General features: G+C 48.2%; 1 protein-coding gene across 5 annotated transcripts; it reads right to left on the bottom strand.

Moving 5' to 3' along the window:
* Positions 1–285: 285 nt before the first annotated feature.
* NSDHL (NAD(P) dependent steroid dehydrogenase-like) lies at positions 286–17,891 on the bottom strand. 5 transcript variants are annotated; one of them, XM_054075985.1, is made up of 8 exons: positions 17,857–17,863; positions 16,942–16,992; positions 14,055–14,216; positions 13,034–13,180; positions 11,510–11,638; positions 8,298–8,440; positions 2,494–2,596; positions 287–1,819 (listed from the first exon to the last, which is right to left on the bottom strand). In XM_054075985.1, exons 2-8 carry the CDS (start codon positions 16,960–16,962, stop codon positions 1,484–1,486), a joined length of 1,041 nt encoding a protein of 346 aa, XP_053931960.1. In that variant the 5' UTR covers positions 16,963–16,992; positions 17,857–17,863; the 3' UTR covers positions 287–1,483. The 5 variants fall into 5 exon arrangements, with proteins under 5 accessions (XP_053931962.1, XP_053931960.1, XP_053931959.1 ...); XM_054075984.1 differs by lacking the exon at positions 17,857–17,863 and adding an exon at positions 17,849–17,856; XM_054075986.1 differs by lacking the exon at positions 17,857–17,863 and adding an exon at positions 17,832–17,836.
* Positions 17,892–18,424: the final 533 nt, after the last annotated feature.

Raw genomic sequence — 18,424 nt, 5'->3', positions numbered from 1 at the left:
TGCTAAGGAACTGCATTCTAGAATTCAAGTTTTGAATAGTTAACCCTACAGGCTGGAAAAAGGCAAAAAGAAAGTGGCCAATGGGTGCAAACCAGAACCATGTAAGTGTTCCAAGCAACTGGCTCGTGTTTACTTCAGCATCAAGCAAAGCGAGGCCCAGTAGGTAAAACCAGCCAACTGCTAAAGCAGCAAATAAACTTCCGGGGGGGGGGGGGGGGGGAACCAATATCAAACTCTTTGGAAAAGAAACAGAAGTTAAAACAAAACTAATCCCTATAGGATTCTGGCAGCGTATGGAGCTCCAAGGCAAGGTGAAGGCTCATTGAGTGAGGTACTTCCCATGCTTCTGAAATGTGAAATACCAAAACTCCCGGGAAGCCAGGAATGGGCCTAGGGGGAAGTTCCAGCTCTGACCTAAACTCTTTATTCAAAAATAAAAAACAGAGCTGAAGCACTTCAAAAGATGATAGGGTAAAGTGAAAGATGACAGGGTAAAATACAGTTATTATAAATGTTAAATTGAACAGCTCGGTGAGCACAATGCTATGATAATCATTTTCTTGCAGAAAAGAGTTCTTTCCATGTCCTAAGTGTTCAAACCCCACTATTACCACTGATAACATATCAGATGAGGAGAGCTCTGTGCTGTAAGGGTCTTCCAACCAATGCAGTTCTTGGGGGAACTGAGCAAACTGTGGTAAACCAGTGTGTGCTTATCGACAGCAGGCACAGCAAAGGCTTCTCCCCCAACAAAGGGAATGATTCAAATCCCATTTATGCCGAGATGTTCAGAACAGGCTCTGCCCTTTTGAAGATGGAGCACAAAACTAGGAATTCATCTCTTCTTGATTTATTTGGTTTATTTTTTGACTAGAAGCAGGCTCCTGCAGAAACAAAGGAGTCTGTTTCCTACAGGGAGGTGTGCCTTTTCCTCAGGTTTCCTCCTGCTGCCTCAGCAAGGAGCCAAATCGCCCACCAACCACAGAGGGACTAATGAAATCAGCTTCAACAATTTAAGAGATGGCAGAACCCCATTCTGGCACAAGCCTCTCTTGTATAGCAAAAAGCCAAACCACAGAAAAGAACCAGTCCTGAGAAGTGTTCCATGAACCAGCTGGCAGCTATGGGAAGAGGCGGCTGTTATCACCAGAGCAACAAAACAGAGGGCAAGGGTGGAGAGAGAAGATGAAGGAATGCTGAAGTGCTGGATTGGGATTGAAGAGGGCACCGCAGGGTGTTTATTCACAGTCCGTAGGGTTCAGCAGCTGTTTCAAAACAAGAAGTCACATCAAAGAAAAGAACTGTTAGCACAGCTCCTACGTGAGTGTTTTTCAACCCAGAAAAAGCCGCCTTGATAATGGCAAGGAGGAGGGGAGACTTGAGGAGTACTCCCTATCCCAGAGAATTAGTGACATTTGCTTCAGTGTTGAGATGTCAAAGCAATTACAAAAATCAAGTAGGAAAAAAGTCCATCTTGCACTTCTCAGGCCTCAGCCCGGCGCAGGTGGGGGTAGCTCTGCACAGTCCTCTTGATGGCTTCATCCAGGCTCACCACCGGTTTATAGCCCATGGCTTTTTTGGCCCGTTCGCAGCTGTAGTAGTGAAATGTTCCAGCTAACGCTACCCGCATAGGGGTGAAAGTGGCCTTAATGGTGACCAGCGGACTCAGCAGCCAGAGCACCAGAGACAGGAAGAGGGCGAGGTAATAAGCCAGCCAATAAGGAATGTGGTACTTGGGAGGATCGTAGTTCAAGCCAGTCAAGATACGGGACATGAAAGCCCAGAAAGGAATAGGTTCATCGTTTGTGATATGAAAGGCCTGAAAGATAGGAAAACAAAAAAGCCAGATGATGAAGTCATTATGGTTTTCACACATTTGTCTCTGTAATGGCCCATGTCATGTTCATGCTGAGGACATCTCTGACTTGACTGAGAACACATTTCCATGAGAAACAGCTTTGCACCGGCCACCTTTGTCTGAAAAGCAATGATCTCCTCCTTTGCTAAGAAAGCCAGCAATCTCTGACACTTCAGAGGTTAAGATTGCTCATAAATGGTCAAACAAATCACATGACACGAACATTAAAGCATTCTCGCTGTAGGTACAGTGCATGCCCAGAGCACAGCGATGCCAGGAAAAGCTACGCAACTTTATCCTGTTCTGAACTCTATGGTAAGAACTAAATAACTGTGTTTCTTATGTAAGCATCTTGGCTGCCCACAATTCTGCCTGGATTTCTTTTCACAAGGAGTTTTATAGCATGAAGTTAAAGCACAGTCATACATCTTAGTCCATGCAGTTGCACATAACAGTCACCAGATGGGCAGCCACTCATTCCACCCGCAAAGTGACCCCTGTGTCTGCCAGCTCTGCTCATCTCCAAGGCAGCTGTTCAGCGCAGACACAAACCAGCACAAACCACAGAGCACGCACGTGAAGCTAAGTGAAGCTTGCACGTGCAATTCCAGTCCCCTCACTGGGTCCTTCCTTACCTTCCCACACAGGGGAGAACTTTCCTGAAGATTTTCTGCAGCCAGGATGTGTCCATGGACCACGTTTTCCACATAGGTGAAGTCTACCAAGTTCTTTCCATCCCTGCATGAACAAGGGAAGAAGCTTAGCCCTAAAGAAACTTAGGCTGGGGGAAAAAAACCCAAAACAAACAAAAAATGGAAGGACTTCCACACAAGATATATTTAGTCCAAGCCTTCTCTTCTCCTGCTCTTTGTTGCTGCAACTTCAGGCTATAACCTGTTGGAGAGATGAAATCGCAACCTGCTGTTTTGGAGACAGGGGAAAGGCTGTTACTGCCTCAGCTCCTGTCAAGGCCCCCACAGTTTACGTTCCTGTAACAGTGCCACTCTTAAACCTCACGAGATGCCAAGTTTCTGGGTGTTGAAGGTCCTCCATGTCTCAGAATCAGGAGAGTGATCCACAGAGGCAGGAAAAAGCCAAACAGAGTAGCTATCACAAGCCAAACAGGTAGCTATCACAAAGGAAGTCACTTAAGAACAAGCTCTCAATGATGAAAATTTCTTGGCTCATGGAATTCTAACTCACTCCCTTAACAAGCCAGCTTCAGCCCAGGCTGAAACATGTTTTAACTCACCATGTTAAATATATTTCTACACAGGTACAGCAAAATGAAAACTAATGTGCATATCATGTTCAAGAGTCCAGCTAAATCAAACAAATGGTTTGCTACAAAATCCTCACCACACTCATTTGGTCATAAAACCAGTACTGTTGCAATCCAGCATTCTGTGAAAGAATGATTTTCATTTCCTCCGTCCATGGAGGAGCAGCAATCTTATTTCCTTTCTTGGAAGGGGTATAAAGGTCTGTACAGTAATGGGAAAACTCAAATGAGGAATGCGTGTTTGAGCTGAAAGAGAATGCAGACTTGCGCAAATTGGAAACCGTAACTTTGCATAGGTTTGCTGCTCACAGAGCAGTTTGAGATCAATTTGGATGAGAGCTGTAAGGAAGAATAAGAACAAAAAACAAACCCTAACACCAAATAACCCACAGTCCTATTCCCTTTCTTCCTTCTGCCCCAAGAACATCTTCACATGTGCGCGCACACACATGAACCAGCTCCTTGCATATAATAAAAATCAATTATAAATTAGAGAGCACATTTCTTTTCAAGAGCATAAAACATCCAATAAAAATGTCCTTAGTAGTAACTTAAACTATTTCTTGTTCTGAAGTTTCAGTGTTCCACTTAGAAGCTCTGCCAGGCTCAGTAACCAGGAAAATATCCTTGATCTTATGATCAGAAGTTAAATTAAACACTGCCATTCCTCAGCACAAGAACGACATGGAGCTGTTGGAGCAAGTCTAGAGGAGGCCACGGAGATGATCCAAGGGCTGGAGCACCTCCTGTATGAGGACAGGCTGAGAGAGTTGGGGTTGTTCAGCCTGGAGAAGAGAAGGCTGTGGGGAGACCTTAGAGCAGCTTCCAGTGCTGAAAGGGGCTCCAGGAAAGCTGGAGGGGGGCTCTGGATCAGGGAGTACAGGGATGGGATGAGGGGAACAAGTTTGAGCTGCAAGAGGGGAGACTGAGATGAGATCTTAGGGAGAAATGTTTTGCTGTGAGGGTGGGGAGGCCCTGGCCCAGGCTGCCCAGAGCAGTGGTGGCTGCCCCATCCCTGGAGGGGTTCAAGGCCAGGTTGGATGGGCTTGGAGCCCAAGGCAGGGTTTGGAACTGGATGGGCTTTGAGATCCATTCCAACTTAAACCATTCTGTGATTCTATGATAAAGGCTTTTAACTTGCAAGGACCTCAAATACCAGAAGGGCATTTTAATTAAATGAGTAGCAAGCAATATGAGCTCTCTCACATTTAAAAGGACAGCTCTTCAGACAATGCAAAGACAGTTCAAACCTTGTCAGCTTTCCCCATTAACATTTTTCTCGCATCAAGAACACTTACCAGCTGAGTGCATGAGTTGCTAACACAGAAGAATTTTTAAAAATAGGAATCCCAATCACAAAGGAAAAATTAACAAAATGTACTTTTTTCTGTGTCACACCACCACTACTGATTTAATATTATTCCCTTCCAATAGGGGGTTGTAGGTTCAGCATCATAGAATCATAGAATCACCAGGTTGGAAGGGACCCACTGGGTCATCGAGTCCAACCATTCCTAACAGTCCCTTAAACCATGTCCCTCAGCACCTCGTCCACCCGTTCCTTAAACAGCTCCAGGGAAGGTGACTCAACCCCCTCCCTGGGCAGCCTCTGCCAGTGCCACCTGGGCACACTGCTGGCTCATGTTCAGTCACTGTCAACCAACACCCCCAGGTCCTTCTCCTCTGTGCAGCTCTCCAGCCACTCTTCCCCCAGTCTGTAGTACTGCATAGGGTTGTTATGCCTCAAGTGCAGGACCCGGCATTTGGCCTTGTTGAACCTCATGCCATTGGTCTCGGCCCAGCAGTCCAGCCTGTTCAGATCCCTTTGCAGAGCCTCCCTACCCTCCAGCAGATCCACGCTTCCACCCAGCTTAGTGTCATCTGCAAACTTGCTGAGGGTGCACTCAATGCCTTCATCCAGGTCATTGATAAAGACATTGAACAGAGCTGGACCCAGTACTGAGCCCTGAGGAACCCCACTTGTAACTGGCCTCCAGCTGGAGTTAACTCCATTGACCACCACTCTCTGGGCCATCCAACCAGTTTTCAACCCAGGTGAGTGTGCGCCCGTCCAGGCCAGAGGCTGACAGTTTCTGAAGCAGAATGCTGTGAGAAACTGTGTCAAAGGCTTTACTGAAGTCCAAGAAGACTACAGCCACAGCCTTTCCCCCATCCAGTAGTTGAGTCACTTTGTCATAGAAGGTGATCAGGTTAGTTTGGCAAGATCTGCCTTTTGTGAACCCATGTTGACTGGGCCTGATCACCCGGCTTTCTTGCATGTGCTTCATGATAGCACTCAGGATCACCTGTTCCATGACTTTCCCTGGCTCTGAGGTGAGACTGACAGGCCTGGAGTCCCCTGGATCCTCCCTGCAACCCTTCTTGTAGATGGGCACAACATCAGCCAGCCTCCAGTCTAGTGGAACTTCCCAGTCAGCCAGGACCTCTGGAAGATGATGGATAGGGGTTTGGAAAGGACATCTGCCAGCTCCTTCAATACTCTTGGGTGGATCCCATCCAGCCCCATAGACTTGTGTGTGTCTCGCTGGGCAAGCAAGTCTCTAACCACCTCCTCTTGGATCATGGGAGCCTCATTCTGCTCCTCTGACTCCTGGGTTTGTACACAGGGGGAACAACTTCCCTTACTATTAAAGACTGAGGCAAAGAAGGCATTAAGTACCTCAGCCTTGTCTTCATCCCTTGTCACTGTTGTTCCTTCTGTATCCAATAGGGACTGAATATTCTCCCCAGTCCTCCTTTTCTTGTTAATGTATTTGTAGAAAGATTTTTTATTATCTTTTACAGACTTAGCCAGTTTGGTTTCTAGTTGGGCCTTAGCCCTCCTGATTTTTTCCCTGCACGATCTCACTGCCTCCCTGTAGTCCACCCAAGACGCCTGTCCCTTCTTCCAAAGCTCATAGACATTCCTCTTCTTTTTGATGTCTCTCAAGATCTCCCTACTCAACCAAGCTGGCTTTTCCCCCCACCGGCTCCTTTTCCAGAACATGGGGACCGCTTGCTCCTGAGCTGCTAGGATTTCATTTTTGAAGAGCGCCCAGCCCTCATGGGCTCCCTTGCCCTTAAGGACTGTCTCCCATGGGACTTTGCTAACCAGCCTTCTGAACAATCCAAAGTCCGCCCTCTGGAAGTTTAACGTGACTGTTTTGTTAATCCCCTTCTTCATCTCACCTAGAACTGGAAACCCTATCATCTCATGATCGCTTTGTCCCAGGCGTCCTCCAGCCGTCACATCCCCCATAAGGCCTTCCCTGTTCACAAACAGCAGGTCCAGGAGGGCACCCTCCCTCGTCAGCTCACTCACCAGTTGTGTGAGGAAGTTGTCTTCCACGCACTCCAGGAACCTCCTAGACTGCTTCCTTTCTGCTGTATTGTACTTCCAGCAGATATCCGGAAGATTGAAGTCTCCCACGAGGACAAGAGGTAGCGATCTAGAGACTGTCCCCAGCTGTTTATAGAAGAGCTCATCTGCTGCTTCTTCTTGGCTGGGTGGTCTGTAACAGACTCCCATCACAATGTCTGCTTTCTTGTGGGCACCTCTGATTTTAACCCACAGGCACTCAGTCCCTTCCTCACCATAATTGAGCTCAAGGGTACCAAAGCACTCTCTAACATAGAGGGCTACACCGCCTCCTCTCCTACCCTTCCTGTCCCGCCTGAACTTTACAACCCCCATGGCTGCACTCCAGTTATATGAGTCGTCCCACCACATTTCCGTGACGGCAATGGCATCGTAGTCACCTTGCCCTACAATAGCTTCCAGCTCCTCCTTCTTATTGCCCATGCTGCGTGCATTGGTGTAAAGGCACTTCAGCTGGGCTGGCACACCTTCAGCCCTCATAAAGGGAATAGAGCTCATTCCCAATTGACTGGTCCTTGGAATAACTAACTCCACAGTGCCAGTTTCATCCTTACTGTCCCCAGGTATAATCACCCCCACTTGCTCTGAGGTGATGTACTGGTGGTCCTCTCCAGCACACCATCTCTCAGTTACTGGAGCCCCACTTCCAGGCTCACTCCCGACTAGCCTGGTCTCGTCCCCCTCCCCCTTCACACCTAGTTTAAAGCCATATTTAAGAGCCTCGCTAGATTTTTAGTAAAGACTTTAGTCCCCCTTGGAGACGAGCATGTCCCATCCCTAGTAAGAACCCCGGGGGTGGGTGGGTCACTCCATGATCAAAGAACCCAAAGCCTTTCTCATCACACCAGACTCCGAGCCAGTCATTAATCAACCGTTTCTCTTTACCTTCTGCTTCTCATTCCTTAGCACTGGGGTGGAGCTAAACACTCCTTGTGCCCCAGAGCCCTCCACCGTTCTCCCTAGAGTCCTGAAGTCTCTCTTGATGGCTTTCAGCTTTCTGCGCTGTAAGTCATCATTGCCTATTTGACATACTACTAGAGGGCAGTAGTCTGTCTCTTTCACCAAGGAAGGTACTTTTCTAGTTACATCCTTCACTGATGCCCCTGGTAAGCAGCAGACCTCCCTGTGGAGCGGATCCAGTCTGCAGATGGGTCCATCCGTTCCTTTTAGAAGGGAATCCCCTAAGATGATCATTCTCCTCTTCTTATTTACTGAGGATGTTTTTATGGTCTTTGGAGGATGGCGCAGCCTAGGGAATGTTTCTAGGCTGTGAGAGCCATCTTCTTCATCCTTAGGGATGGTTTCCACCTGCATTGCTTCATATTTATTCCTCAAAGGGATCTGGGGGTTTGTTGTCTGGGTGGGGGGAGCAGGTTTCCTGCACCGGGCAGGAACTTGACGCCATTCCCCATCTCTTGTTCCCCCAACCTTACAGTTTGCAGGTGGGAGTTGCTCAGCTGCACCAACTCCAGCAGCCTCCTGAGTTTGTGAGAGGGCGCAGCTCCAGTGATCCATCTCCCTCTCACATTCCCTGATGGTTCACCTCCTCCCTCAGCTCTGCCACCACGCGAAGTAGTTCCCCTACGCGAGCAGAGCTTCCATAAGTGGAGTCGGTGCCAGAGGCGTGAGCTGCTGTGGGAGGGGGCACTGCCTACAGCCCAGGGCCGGGGGAGCTGCACGGACCCACTGAGGCTCTGCCTGGGGGGACAACATCTATTCCGCTCGCTGCAGCACTCGGAAGGGTAACATAAGCTAGACAATGTCTGACCCTTGCTCACCCAATGATGAACTTCATTTTGCCACTCTTAGCTGCCTGGATGAGGATGGGAACCAGCTGAGGGTCTCTAGGACCAAATATTCCATGGGGACGAATAGCAGTCGTGAAGAAATTGTTGCTTGGGTCGTTCGCACTGAGCACTTCCTGTAGGGAAAAGAGAGCCAAATCAGGAGAGAAAGACTGGGAAGAAAATAGGGCTCAGTAATGTATTCCAGGATCACCACTAAAGCGGGTGGGCATTCCCCCATCTCCCTGGGGAGATATCAGTGGAAGAATTACTGTCCATCCATATCTTTACAAATGACCCTTTGTTCCCATCTTTTCCCACTTCTCTTTAGACAAAAATCTGTTTTCATTATTGAACACTTAATGAATTGACAGGCAAACGAAAGAAACTCCTCGTCTCTCTCATTTAACACCAGAGAAACCAGAGGAGCTTTGAAAGTTCCTTTACTCTATAGATTCCTTATAGACATGTTGGAGAAAAGAAGGATACTACTGTGTCTCTCATCAATCAGCAGAAGACTTCAATCACAGACCTTCCCGATCTCATTCAGAAGGGGTGTGACCCCATTTTCCCAGCAGTACCAAGTGCTGAGCAGATTGAACAAAGCACCTTTGAAGAAGATTTCATTCTATCAGGAATTTTCAAACAACATGCTCTGCTAATTCTTAACAGCTGCTGAATTTTCTGTTAAAAATACGTGAACACCACATACAAACAAGCACTGAATACTGTCACTGTGTCACCCAAAACAGAGACATAACTAGAAGCATATTGGGCTAGATTCAATTGCTACTTTGACAAAAGCCTTTGACACAGTCCCCCACAAAATCCTTCTCTCTAATCAGAGAGAGATGGATTTGATGGGTGAATGGTAAGGTGGATAAGAATCTAGTTGGATGGTCGTATTCAGAGAGTAGTGGTCAATGGCTCAAAGTCCAGAAGGAGATCCGTGACAAGTGGTGTCCTTCAGGGTTCTGTACTGGGACCGGTGCTGTTGAATATCTTTATGAGTGATACTGACAGCGAGATTGAGTGCACCCTCAGCAAGTTTGCAGATGACACCAAGATGAGCGGCGTAGTTGCCACACCAGAAGGACAGGATGTCATCCACAGGGACTTGGACAAGCTGGAAAAGCAGGCCTGTGAGAATCTCATGAGGTTCAACAAGGCCAAGTGTAAGGTCCTGCACCTGGGTCAGGGCAATCCCCATTTTCAGTACACTGTGGGGATGATGTGATTGAAAGCAGCCCTGCAGAGAAGGACTTGGGGTGCTGGTCAATGAGAAGCTTGACATGAGCCAGCAATGTGCCCTCACAGTCCAGAAGGCCAACCGTACCCTGGGCTGCATCAAAAGAAGCGTGGCCAGCAGGGTGAGGGAAGTGATTCTGCCCCTCTACTCCTCTCTTGTGAGACCTCATCTGGAATACTGTGTCCATTTCTGGAATCCTCAATGTAAGAAGGATATGGGGCTGTTGGAACAGGTCCAGAGGAGGCTACAAAGATGATCAGAGGGCTGGAGCACCTTCCCTATGAGGACAGGCTGAGAGAGTTGGGCCTGTTCAGCCTGGAGAAGGCTCAGAGGAGATCCTACAGTGACCTTCCAGTACCTGAAGGGGCTACAGGAAAGCTGGAGAGAGGCTAGTCGTAAAGGCTTGTGGGGATAGGACCAGGGGGAATGGGTATAGACTGGAGAGGGGCAGATTTAGACCAGACATTAGGAAGAATTTCATCACGAGAGCGGTGAGACACTGGAACAGGTTGCCCAGGGAGGTTGTGGATGCTTTATCCCTGGAGGTGTTCAAGGCCAGGTTGGATGAGGCCTTGGGCAGCCTGATCCAATGGGATGTCCCTGCCCATGACAGGGGGGTTGAAACTACATGATCTTTAAGGTCCCTTCCAATCCCAACTACACCATGATACCATGATATTTGCAAACTCCCACTTTGTTAGTTCCCTTTCCTGCAAAGCAGTTACGCTTGTGAACGAACAGACATTTGAACACATGCTGTGTTTTCAATTAGGCTGTTTTCAAGGAATGTCAGATAGAATTCTTAAAGGCTAATACTCGATTTTAGAGGATACACTGTCAGCTTCAGCGTAGAAGCGAGTCTAAGATCTTGCACAAAAAGTGCATGTTCTTTTCACATCAGGTATGCAAACCATTGAAAAAAATTAGGAAAAAAGCATGTTTGTTTTGATTTCAAGCATCACTATGTCACGTTTAAACCTCAGACACTACAGAACAGATACTGGTGATCTGCCTATGTCCAAAGCAGGGGACGTTCAGATGTAGGGGAAATTTTTAGCTCTGTTTTGACAAGCACGTTTTCAGTCTATGGCCAAGAGCAGCAGCTGACAACTGCTCTTAGGCTGGCACACCCCGAGACTCAACTCCCAGCCCCATCTCATCACTCCCCAGTGACTTGTTCATAATTCCAACTGTAACCTCAGGCTGCAAATTGAGTAAACATGGTTCTGAAATAGCCTTCCAGGAGGAAAAAAGAAGGCTAAAACTCCCTTCAACAGCTCTTAAAACAAAGCTGGATCAGTTAAGAAACAGGATTATTACATAGCTCTTACAGCAAAAGCAACATCTGCCAGTTCTTTCTTTCTCTAGAAACAACCTCTGTAGTGCAACGCCTTCGACTTCGGTCGTAATTTACATCACAGCTGTATTTTATTCTCTCTACACAGTGAATACACTCCTTAGGAGTTCCAGCAGCTAAGGAAGATATAACTGACTACTTATGGATCTGGACTGCTAGAAAGTTGCTGGGACAGCACCCCGTCAGTAAGTCCATCAGCATCCCTAGGGAAAAGGATGCAGGTCACCTGTGAAAGACACACACAGCAGCCACCTGCCACACGTCTCTGTAACAGAGCAAGTGAATCTGCAGCTCACCAGCCTCCATGCTGAGAATAAGATGGCTAGAAACACACAGATTTGTCTAAAAGAAGGGAATTGTGTATTTCAGTTATACTCTGGAAACTCTGGCAGGCGCTGCTGCACATGCTCAATTCTGCACAGATTGTCTTTGCAACTGTAAGAACAAGAAACCTCTTTTCAAGGTAAGAGAGATTCTGGAGAACAACAGAGATCTGTTCAACCTTGACCAGTCTGTCACGTCCCCTAGGGCAGGCATAGCTTTTAGAAGGGCAGTTTTAAGCATCAAAAATACCAATGTTAACCATACGCTGACAAATACCTTCTCCTGGAGGATCTTCGTCTCTGTGTAGTAGTCAATGGGTTTTTTTGCATAAGGGAGGTCTTCTGATCCATTTTTTATGTCTGTGCCCTCAAAAACTACGCTGGCACTGCTAGTCAACACCAGTTTCTGCAACAGATATGAAAGAAAACAGTTGTTTAAAACCTAAGACGAAAGGGTCATTATTTATGAAGGAAGACTAAAGACAACAGTGATATTTAATCAGCTGACTCTATAGGTAACAAACTAAGTTAGAAGGACACGGGCCAGCAGACGATCTGAAACTTCAATTAAGAAAACTCCCGCTCTTTTAATTGACTCTGTCACAGTGTTTGGTGCTACCTAAAGGACGTTAAAGATTTCAACAAAAGTTCAAGGCAGCCAGACAAAGGGAAAAAGATTTCCAAGAAAATCTGAGTGCCCACTTGGCTTGGCACATTTTAGCACTTTAGAGACAATGAGGGATTTTAAGATCTATTTGCTCATCCTCGTGATAACAATGGATAACAACAGTGGATTAAACTAAAAAAGAATTCTTATCTTGGATGCTTTTGTTGGATAAAATCATATGCTAGTGCATTCAAAAGAGGAAGGCAGTGCTGCATTTGAGTAATCAGAAACACATGGTTTTAAACGAGATATACACTGTAATAGAGAGATGATCCAACAAGTTCCAACAAGACTTAGCTCCATGCTGTGACAGAATCCAGACTAAGCCTGAAGGAACACACTATGTGGCATAGTCCCTCGTTACACAAAGGGGAAAAAAAAAACACAAAACAGACTGTGGGGCTGGACTCCTAGGTGAAGGATGTAATTTAATTCTATACATTAGCATTTCCCTATTCATACGTGGGCACTGCGCAAAATGCATGCTTTGGAGGCAACATCTATGTCCAGAATAAGTAAGAGATCTTCACATGCATCGCGCTTTAAAATGTGCTGAGAATTTAAATGAACACTCATGTAATATCAAAATAACATAGGGAGACGGAAAATAAAACCCACAGCCTCGCTGAACAGCAGCCTGGTTTTCTTTGGCTTTCTTTTGCAAGCAATTGACTTTCTAAACCAACTTATATGGAGATTATAGCATGAGTGCATTTCTTCTCATTACATGTCAGAATTCACACAGGTAATAGATGCCATGAATGCTTCCACTGCTGGAAAAGCTATCTTTAGAGCTATCCCATTATTAAAGCATGAAAGAATCCACTTTCCAGTTGTGGTTCTCCCGTGGGTGATTCCCAGACGTCTAGTAGGACAAATGTTAATGGATGCTCTTCTTGCAGTCAGGAAGATTGCAGTGTGTAGGTGTTGTGCGGCAAATGGGGACTGAGCTTAAATCAGACACTAAGCAGGAAAACAGTCTCTCTTTTCTACTAATTTTCACAGAACAAGTAGGAATTCATCATCTCCGAGACCCTTGCCCCTCTGTCAAACCAGACTGAAACTGAAAATCCTGCATCTGTTATAAAGTCACACCGGTGTCTTCACAGTCTCTGTCTGCTTTTCTACCCATACCTGCACTCCAGCTTCTTTGCAGGCTTCAATGACTGCTTTGGTTCCCACAAAATTCACTTTATAAAACAGTTCCTTGTTGTCACTTGAAGGTGCTGGCGATGCACAATGGAACACCACTGACACACCTCGTAAAGCTGGGAGCAGAGCCTAGAAGACACAGTGCATGAGACAGCAAGAAAGCAACAGCAACAGCACCTACTTGGAAAAACAGGAAGGAAATAAAACACAGTGCTTTTTCTCATGGAAATAAACCTGCTAAATTTCAAGTCATGTTCCTTCCATAAAGGTGAGCAGCTAGAATAGCGTTAGCACCCAGGAGCTTCACAATGTCCTTTCCTTCCTGCTAGGCAAAAATGCACTACATTGTCTTTTCTTTCCAGAGAGGAACCTGGGAACCTCCCGAAACCTGGAGGCTATCCACACTTAACCACTTGCAATTGTATGAGACTAAAAATTACCTGGAGAAAGGAGTTTGAAAACTCAGCGAGCAACAGGTTTCACTGCCAGCAGCACCCCACAGCCCCGTCTGTGTTTGAGTGACTGTCATAACACCCCAAGACACGATACCGGCAGGGAGATGTCTCCTCACATCACATACAACTGGTTTTGCAAAGGCTCCCAGGCAGAACTGAGTTAAGGAAAGAGGCCTTAGCATGCCCAAACTGTCAGGGATGATGCATTCCGCCGTTCTCATGCAGCTGAGGGCCCATATGCAATTACCAGCAGTAACTGTAATTAGACTGTAAAACTGAGCTAACTGTGATGCAAATACAGAAATAAGCTCTGTTCTTTTCACCTGCAAGCAGATATTAAGCATATTTCTTCAAATGTTTCACAGAAAACTGCTTAGGCTACTGACTCCACAGGGAAAGGCTAGGGGCATATCCACACAGCCTCGTGCAACCTGTGCAATGCCCTCAGGTGGTTCAGTGCTTCAGGCAAGGCACGGTAGTTGTTTGAACAGATCTTTATTTAAATGGCCATCCCGTCTATCTCCCCATCATGTATTGTTGGTCTGTACCTCTTTGTCGCACAGGTCTCCCAGGAAGAACTGCACTCTGTCATCATCAAATCTCTTCTGAATGTCGAACACGTTGACTGCGTAACCCTTTTCCAGGAGCTGCTCCACCATGTGCTGGCCTAAGAATCCTGACCCACCGATCACCGTGCATTTCTTACCAGTCTGCAGAGTCAGAAAGAAAGGCAGTTGAGCAAGCAGACATACACCACCAAACAGAGAGTGAACCGATCTGAACTTCCTGAGATCTTAATGGGCTGGAATTTTGCACAACTACTCAGTAGCTAGTTTAACTGGAGGACTCTAAAATCAGATATCAAAACTCTTTAATATGTACTGCATGCGGTTCAACAAGGCCAAGCGTCAGGTCCAGCACCTGAGTGACAACAACCCCGTGCAGATCCAGGCTTGGGGAAGAGCGGCTGTGAACCTGCCCGGCAGAAAAGGCCCTGGGAGTGCTGGCCAACAGCAGCTGAACACAAGCCAGCAGTGACCCAGGTGGCCAAGAAAGCCAACAGCATCCTGGCTTGGATCAGCCACGGGGTGGCCAGCAGGAGCAGGGAAGGGATAGTAACCCTGGACTCGGTGCTGGTGAGGCTGCACCTTGAATCCTGGGTTCAGTTCTGGGTCCCTCAGTGCAGGAAAGACATTGAGGGGCTCGACCACATCCAGAGAAGGGAACAGAGCTGGAATTTGAGCACTCTGACACAGTGGGAGGTGTCCCTGCCCATGGCAGTGGGTTAGAACTGGCTGGGCTTTAAGGTCTCTTCCAACCCAAACCATTCCATGGTTCTATGGTTCTATAACCAGTTACTTCTAACTGCATGGTACATGCAAAGTGGAGTCCGATTAAAACAATTTTTAAAAGCCCTAATGGCTTGGCCCAGTGCTCTATTTGGTTCTGACAGCTGCAAGAGAACAGACAGTAGAGAAAGAACTCACTCATCTAAGGAGCAGCTCACCCTCCTTGTATTCCCCCCCGTATTGCATTTGCTTTACTCGCCAGCTTCCCAGTTCTCTAAACTCCGTCACATCCCTCCCCTCTGCGTTCTTCCTGGTTGAGGGCTTCAGCCTTCCCAGCTCCTCCTCAAAAGACAAATGCTCTGTACCACCAATATTTTTATTTGTTTTCCCTGTGCTCTCTCTCATTCCGGTGTGTTCTTCATGGAATGAGAGCACCTGAACTGCACACTGTACTGGGGTAGTTCTGCAGCAGAATGACGCCCTCTGGCTGGCTGGAAACGTCAGGATCAGTTTCTACAGCACAGACGAGAGAGTCCAGATTTTCCTGTAGGACAGTTTTCCAATCATGCAAGCATAAGGACAGTATTCTCACTGGTAATGAGAAGCAGGCTATTTAAATAACCTTTAGTGTGTATTTATAATATGCAAACCAACCCAACGCACACAGCTCTGGGGGAAGCACTAAATGAACCAGCGCGATGAGCAGGATTGGACCAGCAGCAGCTCACAGCGCTGCGCCTGGACTAAGCAGCTGATTTAAGACATGCAGGTAGAAAGCCAGGCTACACACGACTACAGTGACTTCAGGATACAAATCAGAGAAACACTAGGTTGGAAAAGCACCTCATCTACCCACATTTTTAACACCTCCAGATATGAGGACTCAACCACCTCTCTGGGCAGCCGTTCCAGTGCCTGAGAACCCTTTCTGTGAAAACACTCTTTCTACACCCAGCTCTCTGCAACCTCCTTTTAGGTAGTCGTAGAGAGCAATAAGGTCTGCCCTCAGCCTCCTCTTCTCCAGGCTAAACAATCCCAGAGCCCACAGTCGCTCCTCATAAGACTTGTTCTCCAGACCCTTCCCCAGTTTTGTTGGTCTTCTCTGAATACACTCCAGCTCCTTAGTGTCTTTCTTCGAGCGAGGGGCCCAAAACTGAACCCAGGATTCGAGGTGTGGCCACATCAGTGCGGAGTACAAGGGAAGAATCACTTCCCTGCTCCTGCTGGCCATGCCGTTTCTGATACAAGCCAAGATGCTCTTGGCCACCTTGGCCACCTGAGCACACTGTTGACTCACGGTCAGTTGGCTGTTGACCAACACCTCCAGGTCTTTCTCTGTCAGGCAGCTTTCAAGCCACTCTTCCCTAAGCCTGGAGCTGCACAAGGCTTTTGCGTCCCAAGTGCCTCCCTACCCTCCAACAGTTTGACACTTCATCCCAGTTTAGGGTCATCCACAAACTTGCTGAGGGCGCATTCGATCCCCTCATCCAAGTCGTTAATAAAGATATTGAACAGGATTGAAGCCAGCACCAAGCCCTGGGGAACACCATTTGTTACCGCCTCCAGCTTTCTACTGCCTATCTAGTGTCACGCTGTGGAGATACAACAGCTTGTTCCCACTCTCCACCATGACACTACATTGGTTTTTTGTTTCTCCACTTCCTAAAGAGCTCTTCCCTAAGCTTCACATCACTGAATTTGAAAATAGTTTAAGTTACAATGAATGAGGCCACAATGGTCCAGTAAAGCCCAGGGACCTCAGCTGGGCCCCTGCCTGCACTACAATGTGGAATCACGTCACAAGGCACATAGAAATGATCCTGGAGTAACTAAATCACAGAAACAAGGAATGGTTTGGGTTGGAAGGGACCTCAAAGCCCCCTTCCATGGGCAGGGACACTGCCCACTGGATCATGTTGCTCCAAGCTCCATCCAACCTGGCCTTGAACACCTCCAGGGATGGGGCAGCCACTACTGCTCTGGGCAACCTGGGACAGGGCCTCCCAAACCTCACAGCAAAACATTTCTCCCCAAGATCTCATCTTAATCTCCCCTCTTGCAGCTGAAAACCGTTCCCCCTCATCCTATGAAAATACGTTTTTGCGAGGCAAACCTTCATAAAGCATCACTGACATCGCCAACTTACGGATCTGAGGCGTGCGGCCATCTCCCAGACAAATCTCCCTGACTTTGATTCCTTTAAGAAAGGAGAGTATCATTTTATTCTCGATGCAACACTTAAGTTAGTTAAGCATGCCAGTAACACAATTCAAATGTTTTAAACGGGTTCCTACTTAGAGAAACCAAGGTTTGAAGCCATTATGCTAAAGCAGATGCACAAAAAGAACGAGCTGATTGTGCCTGCCTTTCTGAACAAATAAGTAGCACAAGAGAAACCATGACATTAAACAGCTTTCTCAGAGGCATCACTTCAATATAATAAAATACCCTCGTTAAGAAAGGCACACTCTTATTGTAGCTGGTATTGGCTTCCTGCCCTTCCTCCAAATCTGAGTACTTATAATCACAGAATTTGGGTTGGAAGGGACCTTAAAACCCATCCAATTCCAACAACCCCAATAACCTGCCCCACACCCCAGCTCCCCACTCCCCACCCTGCCCCACACTCCAGCTCTCCCCACATCGCGCCACACGTTCCACTCTGCCCCACACCCCAGCTCTCCCTATGACCCCCAGCCTCCCTCTGCCTCACCCCACCTCTCCCCAGCTTCCCATACCCCCCATACCCTGTCTCACCCTCCAGCTCTCCACAGATCCCTGCAGCCTCACACCCCACACCCCACCCCACATCCCCCCAGCTCCCCACATCCCCAACAACCTGCCCCACACCCCAGCTCTCCCCATGACTCCCAGCCTCCTCTTACCTCGCCCCCCATCCCATCCCGCCCCACATCCCAATACCTTGCCCCACACCCCAGCCCTCCCCACATCCCCCCAGCTCCCCACACCTCCCACACCCTCCACCCTGCCCCCCCTCCAGCTCTCCCCACACCCCTGCAGCCTCCCAGCCCCTACTGCAGGCCCCCTCACACCTCCCCACCTGCCCCAGCACTCACCACCCCTCGCACCCCCACCCCAGAGTCAGCCCCTCGCGCCCCGCCCCCGCCCCGCCCACCAATCAGCGCGGTCGGTGGGATCAAGCCCCGCCCATCGCTCCCGGCCCCGCCCTTTCTCGCCCCTCTCGCCCTGGGCTGAGCATCGCGCCAGCCGGCTGCCGCGCGCTGATTGGCCCGCCGACTCCCCTTGGCCGCGCCCCCGATTGTCCCCGCCCAGTGCTGGCCAATACCGCTCATCGGCCCCGCCCATAGACCCGTGCTGGCCAATAGCGCGCTTTGTCCCCGCCCATAGCCCTGTGCTGGCCAATAGCGCTCATTGGCCCCGCCCCCGCCCAACGGCAGAGCCCACCTCGCCCCCGCCAGTCTCGCTACTGTGTTTGCAGCCCGGGGCGGGGGTCGTTGCTGGGCTGTGAGTGCCCCTTGCCGGCTCCACGGTTCTTAAGGCCATGGAGCTGTTGGAGCGAGTCCAGAGGAGGCCACAGAGATGACCCGAAGGCTGGAGCACCTCTGAAAGACTTACTGTGGCAAAAAGTGGAATATTTTTTATTTAAA

This window comes from Cuculus canorus, chromosome 10 (genome assembly GCF_017976375.1).
Source record: "Cuculus canorus isolate bCucCan1 chromosome 10, bCucCan1.pri, whole genome shotgun sequence".
Lineage (NCBI taxonomy): Eukaryota > Metazoa > Chordata > Aves > Cuculiformes > Cuculidae > Cuculus > Cuculus canorus.
Note: the sequence above shows the minus strand (reverse complement) of the source record. Positions and strands in the feature narration are given on the sequence as shown.

Bases quoted from the DNA above. Each gene is read 5' to 3' on its own strand.
- NSDHL (XM_054075983.1), bottom strand. From the start codon at position 16,962: ATGGCCGCACGCCTCAGATCC. The intron at 14,217-16,941 runs GTAAGTTGGCGA...CTGACTCTGCAG, and splicing joins TGGCCGCACGCCTCAGATCC to ACTGGTAAGAAATGCACGGT. The intron at 1,820-2,493 runs GTAAGGAAGGAC...CCTATCTTTCAG, and splicing joins GTTCTCCCCTGTGTGGGAAG to GCCTTTCATATCACAAACGA.